The 22,793-nt window shown below is 31.7% G+C and overlaps 1 protein-coding gene across 1 annotated transcript in view; it reads left to right on the top strand.

Annotated features, from left to right (window-relative positions):
• Positions 1 to 22,793, top strand: part of LOC133200314 (uncharacterized) — a 454,022-nt gene that overhangs the window by 30,983 nt on the left and 400,246 nt on the right. The window contains exons 2-3 of the mRNA XM_061336132.1: positions 15,135 to 15,617; positions 15,880 to 16,119. Coding sequence (XP_061192116.1) covers positions 15,236 to 15,617; positions 15,880 to 16,119 — 622 coding nt within the window. The 5' untranslated portion in view covers positions 15,135 to 15,235. The remainder of the gene's footprint in view (positions 1 to 15,134; positions 15,618 to 15,879; positions 16,120 to 22,793) is intronic.

Genomic DNA, 22,793 nt, shown 5'->3' on the forward strand with positions numbered 1-22,793 from the left:
AGCTTTCTTATAAAGTGTAATTCAGTTTTTTTAGAGCATGTCCCTTGGGGAAATGGTGGGGCTACAATAGGTGATCAGTTTTTTCATACATGTAGAATAATTCTTTCAAAATCTTTTAAAATTCTGAAATACGCATACTTTTTCTTTTCACTTGCATCTAATAACGTACTGCCCGACTATTGCATTTTCACGTGACCCACAATCATATATATATGTAGTACTGCATAATGCCGATGTCGGCCGCTAACTAGTGAGTGTGGATCGTAGTTGCTGATTTGAGGGAAGAAATTCTGTGGATGCTTTAGACTGAACTGAATCGAAGTGCAATTAACGCTAATCTCTATAATTCCCATGAGAGTAGTGCGAGGCAAATGATGTCAGCAGTTTTGAGGAAAGGATGCAAACTTTTACAAATTTCAAATTAAAGCTTTAAAACTTTATTCTCATAGAACAATATGAGGGCTTTCAACATTTTTTTTTGGAGGGGGGTGGGGGAAGTAATGATTTCAATATCCTACGTGCTCAATAACAATAATGAGTAAAACTATAAAATAAACATATGGCAGGAAATAAACGAGTAAACAATAAACAAAGTAAAATAAGAAAAGAAATTAAATGTTCGAAACTGTAACCTTTAATTTGATGTTATAGAAAGCATAAGTACTTAATTTACTCCATTTCATTGAGCATGCAAGTAATACCAATTAAAAAATACATTTTTTCCCATACAAATATCTGGAAATGTATACGGGATGGAATGGTCTGATTTAAGGGCATAGATGGAAAGGAGAGTGTCTGTGAAAAAAAAGAGAAATGTGCCTTTGAATGCATAGTAGAAAAGGTGTAAATAGGCCATATTTCCCTTTTTTGAAGGGGTAAGTGAAATATGAGGGTAGGGTACATGTAACATGCGGTGTTTTAGCAGGACTTGCACAACTATGGATTCTCCTTAAATTCAGAAATATTTTGGGGCTTGAATCAAAATTAATTCTTCATTAAATTGAAATACATTCCACATGTAAGAAAAGAAGAACGCATGGTAGCAAAATAACTGACCATATTTGATACAGGAAATGAATGCTATAAATGACATTCGAAGATAATATTAGTTTTTTATTTTATTTTTATTTTTTCCCAAAGCTTCTAGCTACAATCAATTTTCTCGAATCATTCTTAGGAGAATATCAGTAGCACTTTTATTGTGTTCAGCTCAATGCTAAATTGGCAAGGAATTCTTAGGATGTATCTGACAGTGAATATCGCCACCCTTACATTTTTTTCGCCGGCGATAATATGTACCTGGCTACCCTTACTGTACATGTCGTTCATTGATACAAATTAACACCGACGCCAATTTGAGACTTTTTTCCCTTTATGAAGAATGGACGATGGAATGGTCCCTGCATACATATCGGCACATAATGTTGTCGGTGATAATACAATGTAAGTGCAGCGAACTTTCTGCATATTTTATCACCAAAAATATCGTTTTAAAGAATGTTTTACTGGGGTCGGAGAAAGAGAGATTCTTTTATTTTTTTTTCGAAGAATCCATATCTCTTAAGATCAGCCCGAATACACGTTTTACATGCAATATGGCATTTTATTGCAGCTGCTTCCACGGAGTAAAAAATGACTTGTGCTTGAAAAAAAAAAATGATTTGTCATTTAGTGAACATGCAATCTCATGAAATTTAAATATTTGATTCTCGATTTGAATACGATTTTCGTGTATACTCACGCGTATTGATGTACACAGAGAAAGTTTGATTTATGAACTTAATAGTAGCTCAACTCAGTAGCTTATTGAAATATGCCTACTTAACAAGTCTGTATGAATTACACGTCAATAATATACATATTTGATATATAGTGTGTAAGTGTTTGAAAGTTGCCTTGTATTTCAAGTTTAAACGTTATCCAACAGAATTATTGCTGAACACCACTAATTCTGTATCAGATGTAGGTAATTTCGGGAGGGTTCACTCTTCATTAAGAAGCTCCAATGGATCGATTCCCTCTCTGGGAGCGTAATCTTTTGATTTGAACTTTGAAGCGACATTTCATATCAGCAAGTAGCCCTATAGAGCATACGGATAACATAAAAGTTTCTGAAGATATTTTTTAGGTTTGGGAGTCTGATGCACAAACACTACATATAATATGTCAAGATGACACTATTCTGACGTTTGAAATGAAGATACACTTAATTGTTCATTCACTTGTTAATAAAATTTGTTTAAATAACTGAGCCCATCCATGCCAAGAAAAGGTACGCATTCTAGCTGTAGAGCGATCTCAATAAAAGCCGACTTAGCGTTAATCTGTTATTTTCCCCCAGGGAGATGTGTGCGAGGCAATTAATTCATCAGTTTTGAGGGAGGGATCTTAAGTTTTACTGGGTTTAAATTAAAGCGAGAATACTAATTATTTAGAAGCCTTTGCACCTTTTCCCCAGTTTTTTTTTTTTTTTTTTTTGGGGGGGGGGGGGTTCCATCCAAATCAAATGCGGTTAAAAAAAGTAAAATAAAAGGAAAAGAAAAGTTAAATTAATTATAGTAAACTAATTGTTCATTAAAAATTAGATGCCTTTCAAATTTTTAAGTATTTCCATATCAAAATATTTTTTTTCCTATAGTATAAATTAACATCGGGCACGATGAACTTGGTTGCGCCGTATTATGGTATCATACCGTCAATTGTAGTTCCATACATATAGAATTATTATTTTTTCTTTTGATTTTTTTTATTTCCTTCCAGTCTATTTTTACAAATTTGGTACCTGTGCCTGAGACATTTTACGTACTTTGTAAATAAATAAAGGTTTTTGACAGGAACTATTTTTTTTTCAGGGCATAGGAGGCTTCTTCTTGGGGGTAGAAGTTTATTTTTCTTTAACTAAGAAAACTGAAAACTTAGGATCCACCCCCTCAAATCTGCTGCCGTTAATTGTCTTGCCAGCGTTAGGGAAATATGGGTGATTTGCATCAATTACACTTTTATTGACCCCATTGCTGTGGAAAACTGGACGGGATTTCTTGGCATGTTTAGCAGAAATAAAACATGTTTGCATATGCATTAATATTTATAAAATATCCTGTTTACACTATAAACACAAAGTGCATGTTATGTATTATGCTAACATGTATCACACCCCATTTGATGTTTGTGCTTCTTCTACAGAAAAAGCAGATAAAATGAAACGAAACTCAATCTTCTTATTTATATATGGTTGGGCAGTATCAGGTACAGAGTCCCTGAACTCTCTGAATGACAAAATAAATTGTATTCATAATTGATAATTGACGAAAGTGAATAACAGATGTCATGAGTTGTTTTACAAATTGAGTCGAAGACTGCATTTTAAATAAACAATAGTTGTGTCACTCAAAATACCTACTTCTGGCCATATAATTATTATACCCCCACTTGAAAAGCGGGGGGTATATAGTGATGGGGGTGTCAGGCCGTCAGTTTGTACGTCCCTCCATCCGTTACGCTTTGGGGTACCCATCTCTTATCCGCAACCCCTCTTATACCAATGAATGAAATTTAATGTGACTTTCACAGAATCTTTGTTACATATATAAAACCGTCATATACGGAATTACACAACAAATTTCTAAAAAGGTATAGATTTCATTGTGGAGAAAATGTAACGCTTATCCAAAAATGCAGCAGTTCTAAATACAATTTTTTTTATTTTAAAAAGGCTGTGGTCACACTTTTATAGGGTAATTTTAATTTTAATCTCTGAAGAGGAGAAAATCACCCTAAATTGGAGAAATCCGGAATGTTTGACGGTTTTTGAACACACGTAATTGGAGAAATATAGAATCTCCCATGCTTTGTGGTTGGATACGATTTTTATCCAACGAGTTGTGTGTTTTATCCCCGAGCCTTAGCAATTATTTTTATCACATGTTTTTTAATAACTATCAATATTTTAGATTGTTTTTATGTTATGAATCCACACTATGTACTTCATCATTTTCATGCAAAACCCATTGTGACGTCGCAGCAGTGGTATATGATAAAAATATCTAATGAGTGATATCCACGGGATAAAGTGGTAAAAATGTGATAAAAATTGTTTCCCATTTCATACACAGGTAAACCTTAACAATTTATATATACACAATCGATAAACTGTAAACGTGTGTTTAATTTTGCAAAACAAGGGCTGACAATTGTTACCATACAATTAGTATGAGGAAAAATCCTAAGAAACGTGTTTCATAAAAACAAAACAAAACTGCATTATGCATTATTGGAATATTTGATACTCTTCAATTATATAAATGTGACGGTGATGGTGCGGGGGTGGGGATGGGGGGGGGGTTAGATTTTTCTGACCAAGAATTCACAATGTTTTCAGTATAGAATTGATCAAGTATGATATGCATTTTCTCAATACCTTGGAACTTAATCATCAATTTCTACGGGAGAGAAGGGGAAAGGAGGTTGAAGAAGGCCGAATTTAAGATATTTATCTACCTAGCCTGTTGACCAGGCACCCTTATAATCTGAATTTAGCTCCAAGCATAAGCGTAATCACAGGGGAAGGGCAGATGAGGTTAGTGTCCTATCTTTTTTTTTAGAGGGGGCAATGGAATCTTTGTGCCCACACCTACACCTCGGGTAAAATTGTACAAAAAGAAGATATAGTAACATGTTTACTAGGAAATGCTCGTAGTAGGTTTCAAATTGTAAAAAAAAAAAAAAAAAAAAATGTTACTTTATTTGCTTCTCAAATATTTTACTCAGTTGACACCCCCACCACTTCCACTTAATGACTGTGTCTTTGGCAGGTTTGTAATGGAAAAATGATCTGAAAAAAGGATACATCGTACTCGTCCATTCCATTTTTTTTTTATGAGCTACATACCTTCAATTACAGAAACGCGTCACGAATAACATATTATAGACTTTTTTAAGCACCGTCAAATCACTAAATATAAGAGACAGAATTTCATGTAGGGAATACCCCTCTTTTCAAAACTTGTGTACAGACATGTGGAGTAAATTCATTGAATCTTGATTTTGGTAATCTTAGATTAATTTTATCATTATTTACCCAGTTCTGTTAAGGATTATAAGAATAATAACTTGATTTATAAACATTGATAGTAGTGTACTTCATATTTAAGTAAAAGTTACAGCAGCATAGAATATTTAAATAATAATATATAAATGGTGCCTGTTTTGGAGGGTAACAGTTGAAATTGAATGTTACCCTCCACAACAGGCACCATTTATTTTATTACACTGAATGTCTTATTGATTTAGGATGTCAACAAAAAAATTGTCGATCGTTTAGAAAACTTTCAAACTCCAATCTTCTATTTTTCTCAATAAGAAAGCTTCGAAAAAGATTTACCGACTTCTTTATTTTTTATTATTTTTTTTTTGTTTGATACTCGAAAAGTCCTTTATCATTTAAAGTTTGTTTCGTTCGCGTATGTTGTTTTCAAGTAAGCTACATCGGACGCAAGCTTTTATTGACGTCAAGTTTATTCGGCTTCTTTCAAACGCACAACTGACGTTTTGGGTATCTACGGCAAACCGTACGCGCATGATTTGCACGCATGTGACATTTTCGTAATGTTACCCGCTGTCAAGTGTGTTGCAAACGCTGAGGGTGACATTACGGATTGTTAAATGCGTCTAAACCAATCAGATTTTAGTGTTTAACAGGAAAGTATAATATACAGTTTGTTACATTTTCAACAGTGAAACACTGTAATATTTATTGAATGAGAGTGATATTTTTGGAACTCTCAAAAGAACGTTTTTATTTTCACATTGTGAAAATAATGTTGGTTTCACATAGTGAAAAAAAAAAAAAAAAACAACCGAACGCGCCACGTACATGTAATACAAATGGGAACTTATGGGAAACGATCCCGGATTCTTAAGAGAAGGTTTATAGACCACGAAAAAGGTAAAAAAAAATTATGTAGTTAAAAAGAATTAACTGTGTCTCACGGTCTGCATTTCCTTTCCGATATTATTGAAAATCTTGAACTTTTATTTTCCGGTGTTCTATACTTTTCATATTTGGCCATAAAATTAAACTGGAAACTTTACTCGATATAAAATATGTTCTTAATGAAAGGTCTTCTTTGACTTCTGTATTAATATTCCATGAAGAAATACATGTATATGTGTAGCTTATGTGATTTAGGTCTGGGATGGCCGTTCTTTTGTTTGTCTATTTTTCTGTAAATACATTTTCGAAGTGCTACATTTTCTACAGTTTTCGTCCAGTTTTAATATAGCTGCAGAACTGTAGCTCCGCGGAAAAAAATATTGACAGACCGGAGAGCTACAGTGCCACCCATTGAAAAAAAGTGTATATTTATTGCGCACAAAAAGTGCGCTTTTTCTCGATAAATTTCTCTGTGTTTTTCAAAGTGCCATCTCAAAATATTACTACCCGTGTGTACCTAACAAATTCTTTTACTATTTCCACAACAAAACATTCCTTATAGCCGGTGTAAATAGCCCTCCTGGGTCTTAAATATAAACCGTCGAAAATTTTGCCTATGTACACTGCCATTTTGGGCGGCAAGATAATGCGGTCCAACGCGCTTCGTGCAGATATCAAATATGAGAGTTGTTGACAGAAATCAAAGGAATATTTTAATATCGAGCTTTTCTGCAGTTGAGGTAAGAATTTGGAGAAATTTATCCAAAACTGAGTGCAACTTTTTGTGCGTAATAAATATACTGTTTTTTCTATGGGTGGCACTGTAGCTCTCTGGTCACCCATCACAATTTTTTTTTTCAGAGCAGCGAGCTACAGATCTGCAGCTAGTTTTAATAAAACTTGGAACATAAGTTAGTAGACTACATAAAGATAGAATTTATTAGGCGTATTATATGTACTAGGGATGTCATCGAGTATTCGAGTACTCGACTATTGTTCGGACATAAAGACTATCGACTAAATAATTTTTACTCGGTTACTGACGTTAAAAATTTGCTATTGTAATCTAAATTCATCTGTAAATCGATTTTTTCTTCGGTTGTTATCAAAGCTTAGACCCTTTGATTTGCGAACCAAATTACTTTCAACTAGAATGTTTACGTACTTAAATTCTAATTAAATAAATTCCATAGTGGAATTTGCTGTTTGCACAAAACTTGCATAATTAAGAATTATCACAGGCTTTTCTTAAATTTTGATGAAAAAAAACAGTCGAACTGTTCCGCTGTCAAGCGGATCAATAAATGAGTTGGAATTATAGACACGATTGATCGTTCAATTACTTATACATGTATTAGCATCTGGAGAAGAAATTACAAGCCATAGTTAGTATTTGATAAAGTGAACTTAAGGACAAGATATGCGGTAAAGATTTTAATTTTAATTGATATACAGAAGCATAAAGTATAGGTGTGACAGTGGCTTGATTTGCTATTGAGTGTACAAGCATTTTGACAAGGAATTACAGACTAAAGACCCCAGTTATTCGGCTAGGCTACCCAAGTAAAATTGACATCCCTAATATGTACATTTTTAAAGATACGTTTATATGTATATACATGTGAAGGAAAAAACTGTTATTATACTAAAATGTTTAAAGTAATTGTGTTGAAATAGAAACATGTTAATGACTTAGAACATACGCGGAAGTCTGATTTTGCCATCTATGAGATCTTACACGATGATCTGTATCTTGGGCCGAAACTGCAAGTATCCGAAAAAGCATAAGGATTGAAAATCTTTAAGCCAAAATTATGTGTTCTCATCTGCATCCCCCACTGTTTAAAATAATATCCTTACACATTTCAAATATTTCATAAAAAGTCAATGTTTGGTAAATTTTCAAGAAATGTTTTGATGCTTATGTAGTGTTGTAATGATAAACTAATATATCCTGATACAATGTACGTTTGGACCAAAGTCGGTACATATAACCGGTCAGTACGGCAATCCAGAAAATTCCTTTTTATTTGATACGGTTTATAAGTTAAAGCTGAACGCGATTCGTAAAGGGAAGAAATCTAGGTTTGTCCACCATATTACTTTGCATTTTCCGTTACCTGTACGGACCCAAAATAAGCCGTTAACTTGGTCACAGTTTAATGTAATCAGTTTTCACCGGTTACGTATTGTATTCTACATAGCTATTGTAAAACTCTAGGGTAGCGACAAAAGTAACTCCTTCCACGGCAGAAAACAAAGTTACCAAAGAAACTTACATCAGTTGCACAGGTCAGTGAAAAACAAACAAATACACGTGAACTGCAATAAAATGTTTGTTTGTTTGTATGTTGTTTAACGTCCCTCTCGAGAATTTTTCACTCATATGGAGACGCCACAATTTGCCAGTGAGAGCTGCGAATTTTGTCCTATACTCGGCACTCAGGGCCTTTGAGCAGTGAGGGATCTTTTTCGTGCCAGCACCTTCTGCGACACGGGACCTCGGTTTTTACGGTCTCATCCGAAGGACCGGTCTCCACGTCCCACAGTGGGATTCGAACCCGAGACGTAAGGATCAACTCCTTACTCCGCGACTCTAGACCAGACGCTCTAACCACTGCGCCATGCGGTCGACGCAATAAAATGTAAACAAAGGTAATGTAAGATAACCAACAGGAACACTTGTCATACATTCCACGCAGGTACCCCTGACAAGAAAACAATCAGGTATAACAAATGCGAAAAGTATACCCCGTTGCTTATATCGGAGATAGGAAAACTAATATGGCGTATGCATTTTTACGAGTTGTGCTTTGCATTTAAAAGCAATAAACGCAGTCTTTTTTGTTTGTTTAAACGCATTAATTACTGCGATTAAGGAGATGGATCATGTTACAAAAAGCATTAAAAATACCCAGTAGTATATTTTTTTATACAACACATAGAGCTTCATTAAAAATGGAAAACGTATTTTTAAGTCCGTTGGATGGGACATTAAATGGTGCCCCGTGTCAAGGATTACAACAAGATCGTTTCTCTGGATTTCGAAAAAGAGTAGGCTCATCGGGGGCAGCCAGAGAAACCAAAACTTTCAAAAACTGATCATTTAAACAGAATAATCGGCGTTAAACATTAAACAAGCAGTCAATCATTTCAGAATATAAAGATTTTGCTGAATTTCAGCAGAATGGTTATAATTATATTAAAAAAAATTAAATGTGGGGGTTTATGTAATTTTTTTTTCTTTTTTCATAGATATTATTAAATGGTGTCAATTTTTAGCATAAAGTGAGGCTATTATTTTATCTGGACTTTCACAATAAATTTGCTATATTTTTCACAAGATGATAATAAAATTCATGGCAGTTAATTTGATGAATAATTTGGGACCAAGATAAAACATTTCACTGCACAGAATAACTCTGTGTGCAACTTGCATGGAAAAATAGGAATTCAAACTTAACAGTGGTGTAAATTCTTTGAAAAAGAAAAATCTCATTTTTTTTCTGAAAAAAAAAAACTTCCGTCAGAAGATATATTTCCTCTCCTAATGCTTTTGGTATGGAATTTAATCTTGGAATTTTAATTGAATATAGTTTAATTGGCATTGTAGACTCAAAATTTATTGAAGGAACTAAAATAATATGCAGATTTTTTTAATAGACATCAAACCAAAAATATGCTCAAAATCTGAGGAGCGAACCTCTTTAAACGCAGTTTTCTCAGCGGGTCTCCGTTCAATCCCTTACTCCTAAAGTTATACCAAACCTTTTATAATTTTTGATATTTTTTTAACTTACAGAACAGATATGAAAAATGATATATATTTTTCAATATCAACATACATGTATCACGAATTTCTTTTTTTAATCTGTGTGTATCGATACCTATATCGTACAAAATAAAGTTGTATTCAAATTAGGTTGGTTTGTGAGGAAACAATAAAAGAGACATGGCCCGCCCCAAAATCCTCTCTCAGGATCAAATCTTAGAATCATCCTTCAATAATAATCCCCTAAATAATGACCATGATGACCAGTTATCAAAATTAACTTTATTGATTCTGTTCACAATGTACATGTCAGATATCACGCCGTTTGCATTGTCGGTTTATGATACAGAATACGATAGACGTGTTCGGTATAAAATTTATCACTTCTTTATTGAAAATGTCCTTCCATTGTCAAAATTCGAGTGTTGGTAAAATGGGTTGGTGCTGTCGGACCTGTACGGGCAAATTAAAACCCTGGTTGTAAAATATTCTTCGTTAATACTCAGTCAATTGAATTGAAATGGGTGGATTATGAAGGTCGATTATAATAAGAATATTTATTAAATGAGATGTTTAACTATTAGTAATTCTTATTGAATAATATCAAAGTTGTGTAAAATGGGAGTAAAATTTCTTGTCATATATTTGCTTTCAAATACATTTTGTTGAGTGTGTTCAGCAGATAATATTAGTCGGAATATTGCAGTTTTAAATTAGCCTTTTGATGTTTGTTGTGTCGGCATATATCCATCAAAATTCATACAATCTTTAAAATCTTCTTAAATACTGTACATTATGTAAAATTTTTCACAGGGTGCACCCCCTTCCTGTAAATTATTAGGACCAATGCACAGGCACTTGACGCTTTAAACCTTTCTCTTCAATGATAAGAATATCATCATATTATAATGATATTATGGTATGGGATGGACATTATGTGATGAATGAAGTGATTATACCGGTTTCTGGGTCACTGTATAAATGTATATATCGAATTGTGGGATAACTATATTCACTATACCTGTTTGTGGGTCACTGTGCATATGTATATATAAATATATTGTGGGATAAATAAAGTGATTATATGCCACTCTGAGGTTCACTATTTTTAAATATGCATAAAAACTATTGGATACGTAAGCATATATATAGATTAAATATATCTTGTTAAAAATCTCATAATATAAGGTTGATAAGCAGCTCTGTGTTGAAGAAATAAATAATACATTTTGGGATGGACATTATGTGATTAATTTAGCAATCATACCGGTTTGTGGGTCACTATATGTATATTACGAATTGTTGGATAAACAGGCGATTACATGAAATATATTGTGAATATCTAATAATATTAATTTGATAACTTGTATGTTGAATAAAGAACAAAATATGTTATGGATTGGCCATTAAGGGATTTAAACGCGATGATTATACTTGTTTTTGGTTAAATAATAATTACATTTAAAAGAAATTCTGAGATAAGGAGGCGTTTAGATAAAATATCTTGTTAAGAATCAAATAAATTCGGCTGATAAGTTGCATAATGAATAAATAATAAATACACTTTCGAGTTGGACATTATGGGATCAATGTATAGTGCATTCTAATACCTGTTTGTGGGTCACTATATACATGATTTACATGTATATGAGAAATTGTTTGAAAAGTAAGCGATTGCAAGAAAAGTGTAACATGCAAGAGTGTCATAATATAAGGCTAATTAGCTGTATATTGATATATAAAATATTAGTACGATACGATAAACATTACGGGATCAGTCTAATGAATGCACCAGTTTGTGGGTCACTACATGTATATGTAAGAAATTATTGGATAAGTATAGGTGTTATGCATGAAATAATATTTTTAATAATGTCATAATATTGAATAAATGAATAAAATATTATGAGATGGACATTACCAGGCTAAGGTAATGATTATACCTATTTTATTTCACTTTCTATGCGTATATAGCAACTGTGGGATATGTAGGCGCAGGGATAAAATATTTTGTTAAGAATTTCTAATATATGGCTGATAAGCTGTATGTTGAATAAATAAATTATGGTAATAGTAAATATATTATGGTAACGGACTGAATTATGGGATAGATGAAGTGATTATACCTGTTTGTGGGTCATTGTATATATAGATATGACGAATTGTGGGATAAATATATTGCACGTGATTATACCTGATTGTTGGTCACTGTATATAATGTATATAAAAATGTAGTGCTTGTAACAGTTTGTGGGTCACTGTATATATGTATAAATGAATTGGGGGATAAATATAGTGATTATACCTGTTTGTGGGTCACTGTATATATGTATATAATGAATTGTGGGATAAATATAGTGATTATACATGTTTGTGGGTCCCTGTATATATGTATATAATGAATTGTGGGATAAATATAGTGAATATACATGTTTGTGGGTCACTGTATATATATGTATATAATGAACTGTGGGATAAATATAGTGATTATACCTGGTTGTGGGTCACGATATAAATATGTCTATAATAAACTTTTGGATATGTAAGCATATACGTAAGATATTGTCTTTAAAATCTCATAATATAAGGTTGATAAGCTCTTTATTGTTTAAATAAATAATTCACGAATGGAAGGTCATTATGTTATAAACGTATAGTGATCATAGCTGTTTGTGGGTCACTATATATATACATGTATATAACGAATTGTGGGACAGGCGATTGCATAAAATATGTAGTGTAGAATCTCATAATATTAGTCTGCTATCCTATATGTTGAATCAATAAAAATACGTTACGGATTGGACATTATGGAATCAATGCAGTGATTATACCTGTATAATTACTTTCAAAAATAAGAATTCAATGCTTAAATGTGGTTCACTATATATATGTATATAAGAAAATCTGGAATAAGTAGGTGTATAGATAAAATATGCCGTTCAATATCTAACATTGCTTAATGAATAAATAAATTATAAATAATACATTGTGGGATGGACATTATTTGATTAATCATCTTTGTCACTATATATATGTGTATGTAAGAGATTGTGGGATATATATATATATATAGAGAGAGGATATCCCTAAAATATCTTGTTCAGAATCTCATAAATCGTATATCGCAGTGAGTCATTAATATGCAATATGACCCCAAAATACTTGAAAAGTAATAGTTAAATTTTATATTGAATCCCCCAAAACTGTTCTTAATGATTCATTCTATTTTGTGCATATGTAAATATACATATATATTATTTATATCAAATATTAATTCTTATGTCTTTCATTGTGAAATCCAGGACATGATATATATAGCATGTGATAATATTGTGGGTCATAATATTTATAAATAGAGCATTGTGCGATGTATATACTTTATCCCACAATGCTCTATATATATGAAAATAATGACCCACAATGATATACAACATTTTTAATCTTATCTCAAAAATTATATTATATATTATATAAGGACCATATATAACGCTTAAATCATGAATATGACATAGCTATTCAATGTAGAAATGCGAGATCCCACAAACCTGTTTAGAAGGTCGGTGCCCACAAACAACCTCATATACCTATATATATATATATATATATATATATATATATATATATATATATATATATATATATATATATATATATATATATATATATATATATATATATATATATTGTTTAAATTAAGCTGTTTAGTCACAAACGATTTATCGCTGATAAAAATTGTTACTAATACAATACTCTGTAGTCACAGTAGGCCTATAGAAAATTACAAGGATACATGTGTTTCCAAACAGAGGCGATTTCGTGTAAAATAATAAAAAAAAAATCGCAATTAAAAATATTTTACAAAGATCTGTGGATGTGTTACACAAATACACACTATTCTAAAATTTTTGTGCAATAATATATTTATGTGACATTTTTATTTTGAACGATAATTTTTTGAGCAGACTTCTACTTTAGACATCCCCCTTTCCCGTCGTGACATGTGGACAAGAGGATTCAAAAAGGCATTTATATTATTTGTTATAGATTTGAAGTTCAGTAATTGATATTTTAGTAATATGCTGCCATACTTTATATAAACAGACAAATTATACAGAGAGAGAGAGAGAGAGAGAGAGAGAGAGAGAGAGAGAGAGAGAGATATTTCGTCTTAGCCCTTCCGCATACATGTATACATGTACATGTACCAGTATCAAGGAAAAATTCCAAAGTTTTATTTTCTAATATATCAAGCAGTGAAAACGCCAATTCTTTATTAATAAATCAATTTGTTTGACAATCATAATCGGGTTTTTTTCCTGCTTCAAGTTCACACGAAGTCCATGTGCTTGTCCTGTCAATCGAAATCATTTGACACTGTGCTGCTGTAAAAGTCTCGTCACGCCCAAGGCAAAGTTCTAGTGTTCCTTAGGAGTTTAAAATAGTTTTTTGATCATTTCTAGATCTGATTCCAAAATTGCTCAATAAATAAATAAATAAATTGGACATAAACACTTGTAATAATTAAGCCAATTCAAATACCACCGTCGGCACGTCTATTTTGAACCACCATTGATTAATGACTATCGTAGATGCATGAACATTTATAAATGTAACAAAAAGCATTGACTTCCTTTTTAATGTGAACTTACTATACCCTTTCACTCCACCTAAAATTGATGTTTTTATTTATTTATTTTTTAGTGTATTACAATTTAAATAAATAATTTGTTAACCACACTATCAATGTACATCGCTCCGTAGATATTTAATCCGTAATAGTATCAATAATTCTCAGATATAGTTGCAACATGTACATGTATTTCTATAGAAACTGAGAAAAAAAGTGTTAAAAATTGATATATTGGTAATTATTCAGCAGTTGGTTAATAAAGCGACCTGGATTATCTTTTCTATCAATGATTTGTGGTCTTTGACATATCAAAATGTTGCAGCGCCGTATCCGTGCGTGTATGCTGCCGTATTTAAATTTTATCTTGTATCATTGTACTAAATGAATATACTTCCAACAACATTTATTTTTAAGATTAATTTGATAAATAATCGACAGTTAAATTAAAAAAATAATAATAAATATTGGAGATATTTTTTTGCAGAAAATAATGATACTTTAAACCAGTAAACCCTGTTTTTTTTTTTTTTGGGGGGGGGGGGATAATTAAAAAAGAAACGAAAGTAGAAAATAACTCAGGAACATAACGGACAAATTTTGAAATTCAGGAAAATATAGTTAAAATATTTCATTCTTCCTTCACAAAGTACTCTGGAAGGGGAAATATGTAAAGTCAGCCGAAGTAGTTCCGTCTGCTAAGTGCAAGCGAACTTCAGATTCTATTGATGCAGTTATCAAAATAATTTTTTATACAATCAGAATCAATTATTTTATAGAAATTAAATGATTACTTCTAGATCAGTTCTCCACACTGACTGATGACAAGGTGTTCGTGCTATTTTGTTTTCTGTGTTCTGACTCCGGTCCTCCTGACTTCACTGACACAGAGTGGCTGGACATGCTTAATAGGATACGACAGAGAGTGTACCGTGAAGAGAATCCTGTAACAAGTGAGGAAGCACAGCAGACTCTGGACAGACTGAAGTCGCTTGAATTTCTTTGGGAGGATCAGGACACGATCACGGAAGACACAAAGGATGAGACAATGTATAGGATAGCATCAAAATACGGTGTTATACCATTCTGGTACAGTAGTTATGTCACAGCCAGTGTGTACCTGAGATCAAATGGATACGAAAGAAAACCTGGAGAGAAGTGTGTTATTAGTCATTACAGTGTTCTTGATTCCTTATTGATACGCCGTCTTCAGATGAACATACTGACTCACGTCACCATGGAGGACACACGTGCATCTATATATGATGAGATAAACCAGATATGTAAGTCATTGTAAAGTAATGTTAATATTTCCGATTTAGAAGACTAATTAAAAATATTTCATTATCTAATCTCTATATACTTCTGGTATTATTAATAATTCGCGAGGCTCACACTGATGTTAAAAACAGTATATGTTTGAAAAAGTATTGAAAAGGAAATGAATTTATAGTCATTTTAATCGACCTCATTCCTACATCTTTTAAATTTATCTAAGTTAAAATATTGAATCTTACACTATTTCATTTTTTTTTTTTTGGACAGTGCTTGTTTCAGATAATATACAAAAGGAAAGTGAAGATAAACGAAAAGAATTTCTAATGGATATAAAGAGAGGAGGGGAGGCTGTACATTACAGAGAAAGATCACAAGACAGTGTAGATCACGTGACATGGCTCTGGCGATACGAGTACTGGCCAAGGCATGACATTGTGAGATCCTGTATAGGCCTCCATCCACACAATGACATTTACATCGTCGACAACAAAGCTTACAGAAAACCAAGTAAGAAGATATATATATATATATATATATATATATATATATATATATATATATATATATATATATATATATATATATATTAGGGATGTCAACGAGTACCCGGTTAACCGGGTACTCGGTCGAACGTCCGAGTATCGAATACTAAAAATGGTACTCGGTTACTCGGATGTGTATTCTTTCGTATTTCAAAGTACATATTTTCATCAAAAACTTACCAAAAATTAACTTAAATATGCATACGGTAATTAGCGTGTCGTTACCTGTAAAACACCCGTTATCGCCTGTGGCTGTGTATATACAGTAATTAGTGACCAATCACCTGGTACACAGCTGTTCTCACCTATTGGGGTCCTTAATTTTTGGATGGCTTCAATGATTGTTTTCAGTGAACATCGTTTCATGGTCTTTTATATTCAAATCGTTTTTAAATTATTTAACTAATATACGGCGGCGAAATCGGACATGCATAGAAATGCCGCCACCCACTTCAAACGTCAAGAAACATTTAGAAATAACTCAAGATTTTAAAAAAAATGTTGAAAGTCTGTTTGCGTAGTTAGTTTAGTATATACAAGGGAAACAATCAACATATGAAATAATATTAGAATAGCAAACCCAACAACGTCCGTTCCTTCCCTTTCGGTAGTGTAATCATTACAAACCTGCGCAACAGATTGTCCTCATTTTGTGTTGATGGAATAGATACTAAACAAGAACTGTAAACCATTTGTAATTTTTGATGTATTGTGTCTTTTGTGTTTATTTGATAAATAAATTTAGTACGAAAAAAATCAGTTCACTTTGACTCAATTGCTTATAAACATTTATAAATGTGATAAAAACAGCTTTGGGGTTTAACAGAGCTTAACTGGGCTCAAGAAAATTAACACACTTGTATTTTCATATTTACCGAGTACCCGGGTACTCGATCGGAAAAAAGTCCGATTAACCGATTATCAAAAATTGACCAATTTGACTTCCCTAATATATATATATATATATATATATATATATATATATATATATATATATATATATATATATATATATATATATATATATATATATATATATATATATATATATTGTATTCTGTTTACTTGAGGCTCATGACGTTAGATACGACTCTTTTAAATGGGTTAATGAGGGATTCTTCTCATAAGAACACTTATTTCTTATTTTTAAAAATCAATGAAATTTTCAAACAATCAAGAAGGCAATATCACTAAGTGATGGTATCAGTTAGATTAAACTTGACCGTTTTATATTTGAGGTAAGGTCAGGTCAAGGTCAGTACCTTTTCCCTGGACTTTAAGAATAAAAAATTACTGTTGCCAATCATGCAATGCCTACTTCTATTTCAATAAATTATTATTATTTTTTTTTTTTGCATAAAAAGATATAACCATAAAGGGTCTATAGGATAATATTACTAAATTGACATAAATAATTTAACTAAGATGGATATTGGCTAATCCGAATTCTCTCTATTTTTCTTAAAATTTTAAGATATTTTAGTTATTTTTTATATGCTTCCTATATTTAAATTTTTCTTATTTTCACATATTGACAAATAAGTTGATGAAACAGGAATATCAGCTGTCTCGTTTAAAGTCATCATTTCGTAAGTTCTATGGTCGATACAATGACCTTGTCAGCAAATACAATTTATCATTGAGTCAAATGCTGACTGACGTTTTTCATACTAATTGTTAGGCCATTATTTACACACTGAATTGTCGACGGATTTTTCCGTTATTTCCCGATCATGACAAGGAGCACACGGCGGGTGTGACCGGTCGGCAGGGGATGCTCACTCCTCCATGGCACCTGATCCCACCTCTGATGTTTGGAGGTCCGTGTTTGCTCTGCTCCTATTTTGTATTGTATAATGGACTTTTGAGCTTGAATACTGTTCGTTATCTCCATATATTTCATGGTAAAGTTGTCACATAAAGATACAAAATGACATAAAAACAAAAAAGTTCGACCGTTTACTAAGAGAGAAAAAACACTTTTTACGGATTTTCGGCTCAAAACTGAACTTTGATTTGAAGCTTTTAAAAGGTAACATAAAAGTAGTTTGTTTGGAAAATCATATCTATTTGATATATTTTAAAACTTTAGTCCCTTATTATTAATTTAACTTACATTTAAAAATTTTCTGCAAGTCTTTGATTGTGTAAAAATTATTACTAAATTCATTGTCCTATAATTATTTTGAGAGGCAGAAAAGAAGATATTTTCATACGCCGCCATTCCGCCAAACATATAGTCCCTACTAGATTTCAAGCTCAGTTTACCACTTCTATTTAAAGTTGTACAATTGTGATGAGGAAAGAAAAATACGATCTTTTAAATCTCTTGAATCCCTCCTTAAGTACATAAGTTCATGCTTAATTTCTCGTCAAAAAGCAGCAGTGTGTGATGTTAAACAGCTTTGTGTTTTGAATGAAATAAATGGGAAAAAAAAAGAAATTATGATCTATATCATCAAAAGGTGAATTCATTCTTAATGCAGGTTAGGAATAACGGTGGCGACATTGCAAATATATATATATATAACCGGCCGCGTAAAGAGGTACGTGGTTTTTATCTGCAATGATTGCAGCTGCTATTACCAGGTTTTTTGAAAAGGGGGTTGCAATGCTGGTCTTGGAGAATTACCCCCCTCCCTTCTACCTAGCCAGATTTTTCTTAAATGAAAAGGTACAATTTGGGTTGGTTATAATATCTGAAAGTCATTTTCAAATATTAAAGAAACAAAATAAAAAAAAACATTTCTTTAGACAGATACCATTTAAGAACTCTTTAAGAACAATGACAGCAGATTCAAAACCGAATATGACAATCGGAAACAATGGATACGATTGTGAATAAATTAAAAAAAAAATATTGTAACTTATTGAGCTTCAATTTCGGGAAAAAAAATTGCTATAAATATTGGTCGTATGTATAGTAGTTGTTTGTTAATAAAATTAAAAAAAAAATTACTGTGTCCTATTGTTGAACTTCAATTTCGGAAAACCCTTCTTCTCTTCTTCTTTTTTTGGCTGTAAATAATGATCGTATATATAGCAGTTGCTATGCGACAGTTACTGAAACAGTTTTACCAATTTAGGAATGACTCTAATTCTTGGCCAGATTATTCGAGTATAACCTGGTTTGGGTCAGTTTACTCTTTATAATCCGCGAAGTCATTCCTTATAAATTAATTTTAAAATCATTAAATAACTAGGGTGTAAAATTTCGTTGCTTTTTATTAATTCAAATTTGTCGCTCAATAATACAACCATAGTAACGGAAGTAACGGAAGTGATGGGAAGCGATGGGAGGTAAAAACTGATACATAGGTCTAGCAGCCGTTTTGTTTATTTACATGTGGTAAGATCGAATTATTCTTTGAAGTTAAGGGTACATTTATTAAATCTGGAATTTCCCATGAATCCCGAGGACTGGAAATGAGAGGATTGTATGGATACAGATGATTCAGCTGATTGTCGGGGGGGGGGGGTCCCATACCAAATCAGGTTATACAGAAATAATTTGTTTTCCTTTTTGGATATTAACCAATCAGAGGCTAGAATACAAACAAAATTAAATTATCATGAAATAGTCTGAAGACGATCCATTGGTGATTTAAAAGTCAAAAATTTTGTTTTCCAGCCACACGGAACGAAAAACGGATATTTGGGACTGTAAAATAGTATGGACCATAGTAGAGTATTTAAATATAATAAAGTTATTCCAATTTTTATGCACAAGTCTTATATCATCATAAATTTGGGTTTTTGAGTTGCTGGTTTGAGCATATTCCATTTCTGAAATAATAAAATAAGCAATTAAGAGATAGCTTACATGATAATGACAATGTTGTCAATATGAGCTCGGTACAGACTGATTTGTCATAAAACAATTCTAATATTAGATATGGGAATGACGCCCGAATACTGATTTTTTTGTATATTCTGATGAAAATGTCACAGTTCATTTCCTAGGGTGAGATATTTTTTTTTATCTTGAAGCGAAGCCAGGATTTTCTTTAATACAGAGGGAAACTGAAATCGCAAGGCTCCCAGCTTCTCTGGTTCAAAACAACACAAAAAATCCATCTCTCGTTTAACTACAATTTTGGTTATATATATTAAGTTAAACACATGAATGTAACACACTTACTTATCTCGTCAAATGAATGCTATAAGTTTGATTCCTGGTGACCCTCTTATGCACGGTTTTATAATTTCTTTTGACAAAAACTTTTGTAAAGGAGTTCATTAATTATCCTATAAAGCAAAATATGCTACAAAATCTAGAATCAAAATAGGTCTACAAAATAAACTAAGGTCAAGAGTTGTCGGAAACGACAGCTATCGATGCATCATGCATAACCCAGCTATCGTAGACTATGTAGATTTTTTGAAGAAAAAGAGAGAATAAAATGAGACTGTTGAGCAAGGTGATTTTAAAAACCTAATTGCTATGTAAAACAAGATGTGTTTGTGAAACAATGATGCCCCCGTATGGTAGCTAATGGCGAGGTTTTTTTTTTTTGTTTGTTTGTTTGTTTGTTTTTTTTTTTTTAATTATTAAAAACATATGCAACATACAACATATTGGACATAGATTATATTATACATTACAATTAGTATTTTTATGACATATCAGAATTATATTACTTCTGCAGAGAGAGAGAAAAAAAAAATAGGCATCATACCTGTCTAATAAACATTCTACTACTTTTACAGCATTTTCTATAATCAAAACAGTGTGTTTTTTTTTCAGCAAACTTTTTTTAAAACACGTATAAATTGATGTAAAAGATATACAATGTATATATTTAGAGAAAAAAAGTATTGAATCCGGGTAGCTAAAGGGGTCTTATTCAACACCAGCACTGTCCATAATGAGGACCCCTTACTAGCTACCACACATGAGGACTGTTTTCCTCATGTGTTGGATATACAATTGTCTACTCCATAATTAGCGTAACATAAGATTTTTTTTTTAACAAACAATTTGCTACATCACTATATAAGTTATTTCCTATTTTTCACATTTTTGCCACATTTTCTCACAATAGAGTTTTGTAAAATGAGACAGTTTTTAACATAAGATTTCAATTTATCTTCTGACATTCTTTCATTATTGAATCGACTCTTCATTTTATACTTATATATAGTAAAACAAAGAAATGAAATTGGATTATTCAAAATACATGTTTTTTTTCTGATAATTCACCGTAAAATCCCAACAAAATACGTTTCCATGAAACATTAAATTTTAAAAATATACTTGTTTTTCGCCATAAAAAATTGGTAATTGCACAGGAAAATAGAAGATGTTCACTATCTTCTAATACATTGCATAACTCACACATTGGTGATACATCTTTATTCCATTTACTTACACTTGCATTAGTATTTAACAGACAATTAAGCAGCTTGTAGTTGAATTCTGCAATCTTTTTGTCATACAAATTGAGAATTTTTGAAATGTATATATTCTTCCATAATGTTTTATCATCTATGTTAAAATATTTATTCCACTTATTCTCATAAATTGGATTATGAAATTTTGACTGAACTAAGACCGAATAGTAAAAAATCACTTTTTAAAGTTTTGGTCGACTTAAAACAGTTGTTTCTAAACAAAAACGAGTCATTATTATGGATGTTAATGTATTTTGCATAGGAACAATCAAGTTTTGATTTGAAAGGTCTTAGCGTCTTTTTGAGCATGATATATTCACAGTAAATATTGTTTTTACTTTTTAATTTATCCCAAAAGTAATCTAGTGCATGTATTTCAACATTTTCATCAAAAAGATCTTTCACATACAATATACCACTCTTGATCCATTGTTCAAAACATAAAGTTTTAGAATCATATCGGAACAAATTATTGTGCCAGATAAATTGGGATAAAAATTCTTCCTTCAAAATACTGTTGCTTTGCTTGAATTTTTTACACTTATTAAACATTGAAACAACTTCCACATAAAATTGCGGGAAATTAGTCAGTTCCCAAAATTTTTTATCATCCAAATTATAACTCGTTGTTTTAATGATATCATATACTGATAAATTACTATTTTCTAATAGATTGTTTAAAGTAAAGTGCGCGATTGTATTTTTATCTAAAATTCTTCTTACCTAAGAAGCTTTTGCAGCAGAAAATTTACTTTCAACATCAATTATTCCTTTTCCAATTTTACCAGTCAAAGTATTTCGTTTAATTCCATAGAAAGTTGAAAATGATTTTTGAAACCCTTTTAAAGAAGTCTTTATCAGTATTAGGTAAAATAAATGCATTATACACAAGCTTTGATATTGCTAAAGTATTGATTATTGTACATTTTCCAAATATTGTTAATTTGCTTTTCGCCAAACACTTAAGATTTTTTTCAAGTTTTTCAAGTTTGCTTAGCCAGTTTTTTTTCATAACACACGTCTTTATTATGATCTAAGTATATTCCAAGAGATTTAACACTTTCAGTTGCGATTTTTACACCAAATAAGTCATCATAGTTGCAGTACTTATCAATTAAGGAACCAGTTAAAATGCATTCAGTTTTAGATAAGTTTAGTTTCGGACCAGCAACTTTACTAAATTGGTGAATAATATCTAAAGTAGTTGCCAATGAGTTGGTATCTTTTAATGCATTTGTACAGTCG

This window comes from Saccostrea echinata, unplaced genomic scaffold (assembly GCF_033153115.1).
Source record: "Saccostrea echinata isolate AGI-Se365-2 ecotype Australia unplaced genomic scaffold, CSIRO_AGI_Sech_v1 ptg000038l, whole genome shotgun sequence".
In the NCBI taxonomy this organism is placed as follows: Eukaryota; Metazoa; Mollusca; class Bivalvia; order Ostreida; family Ostreidae; genus Saccostrea; species Saccostrea echinata.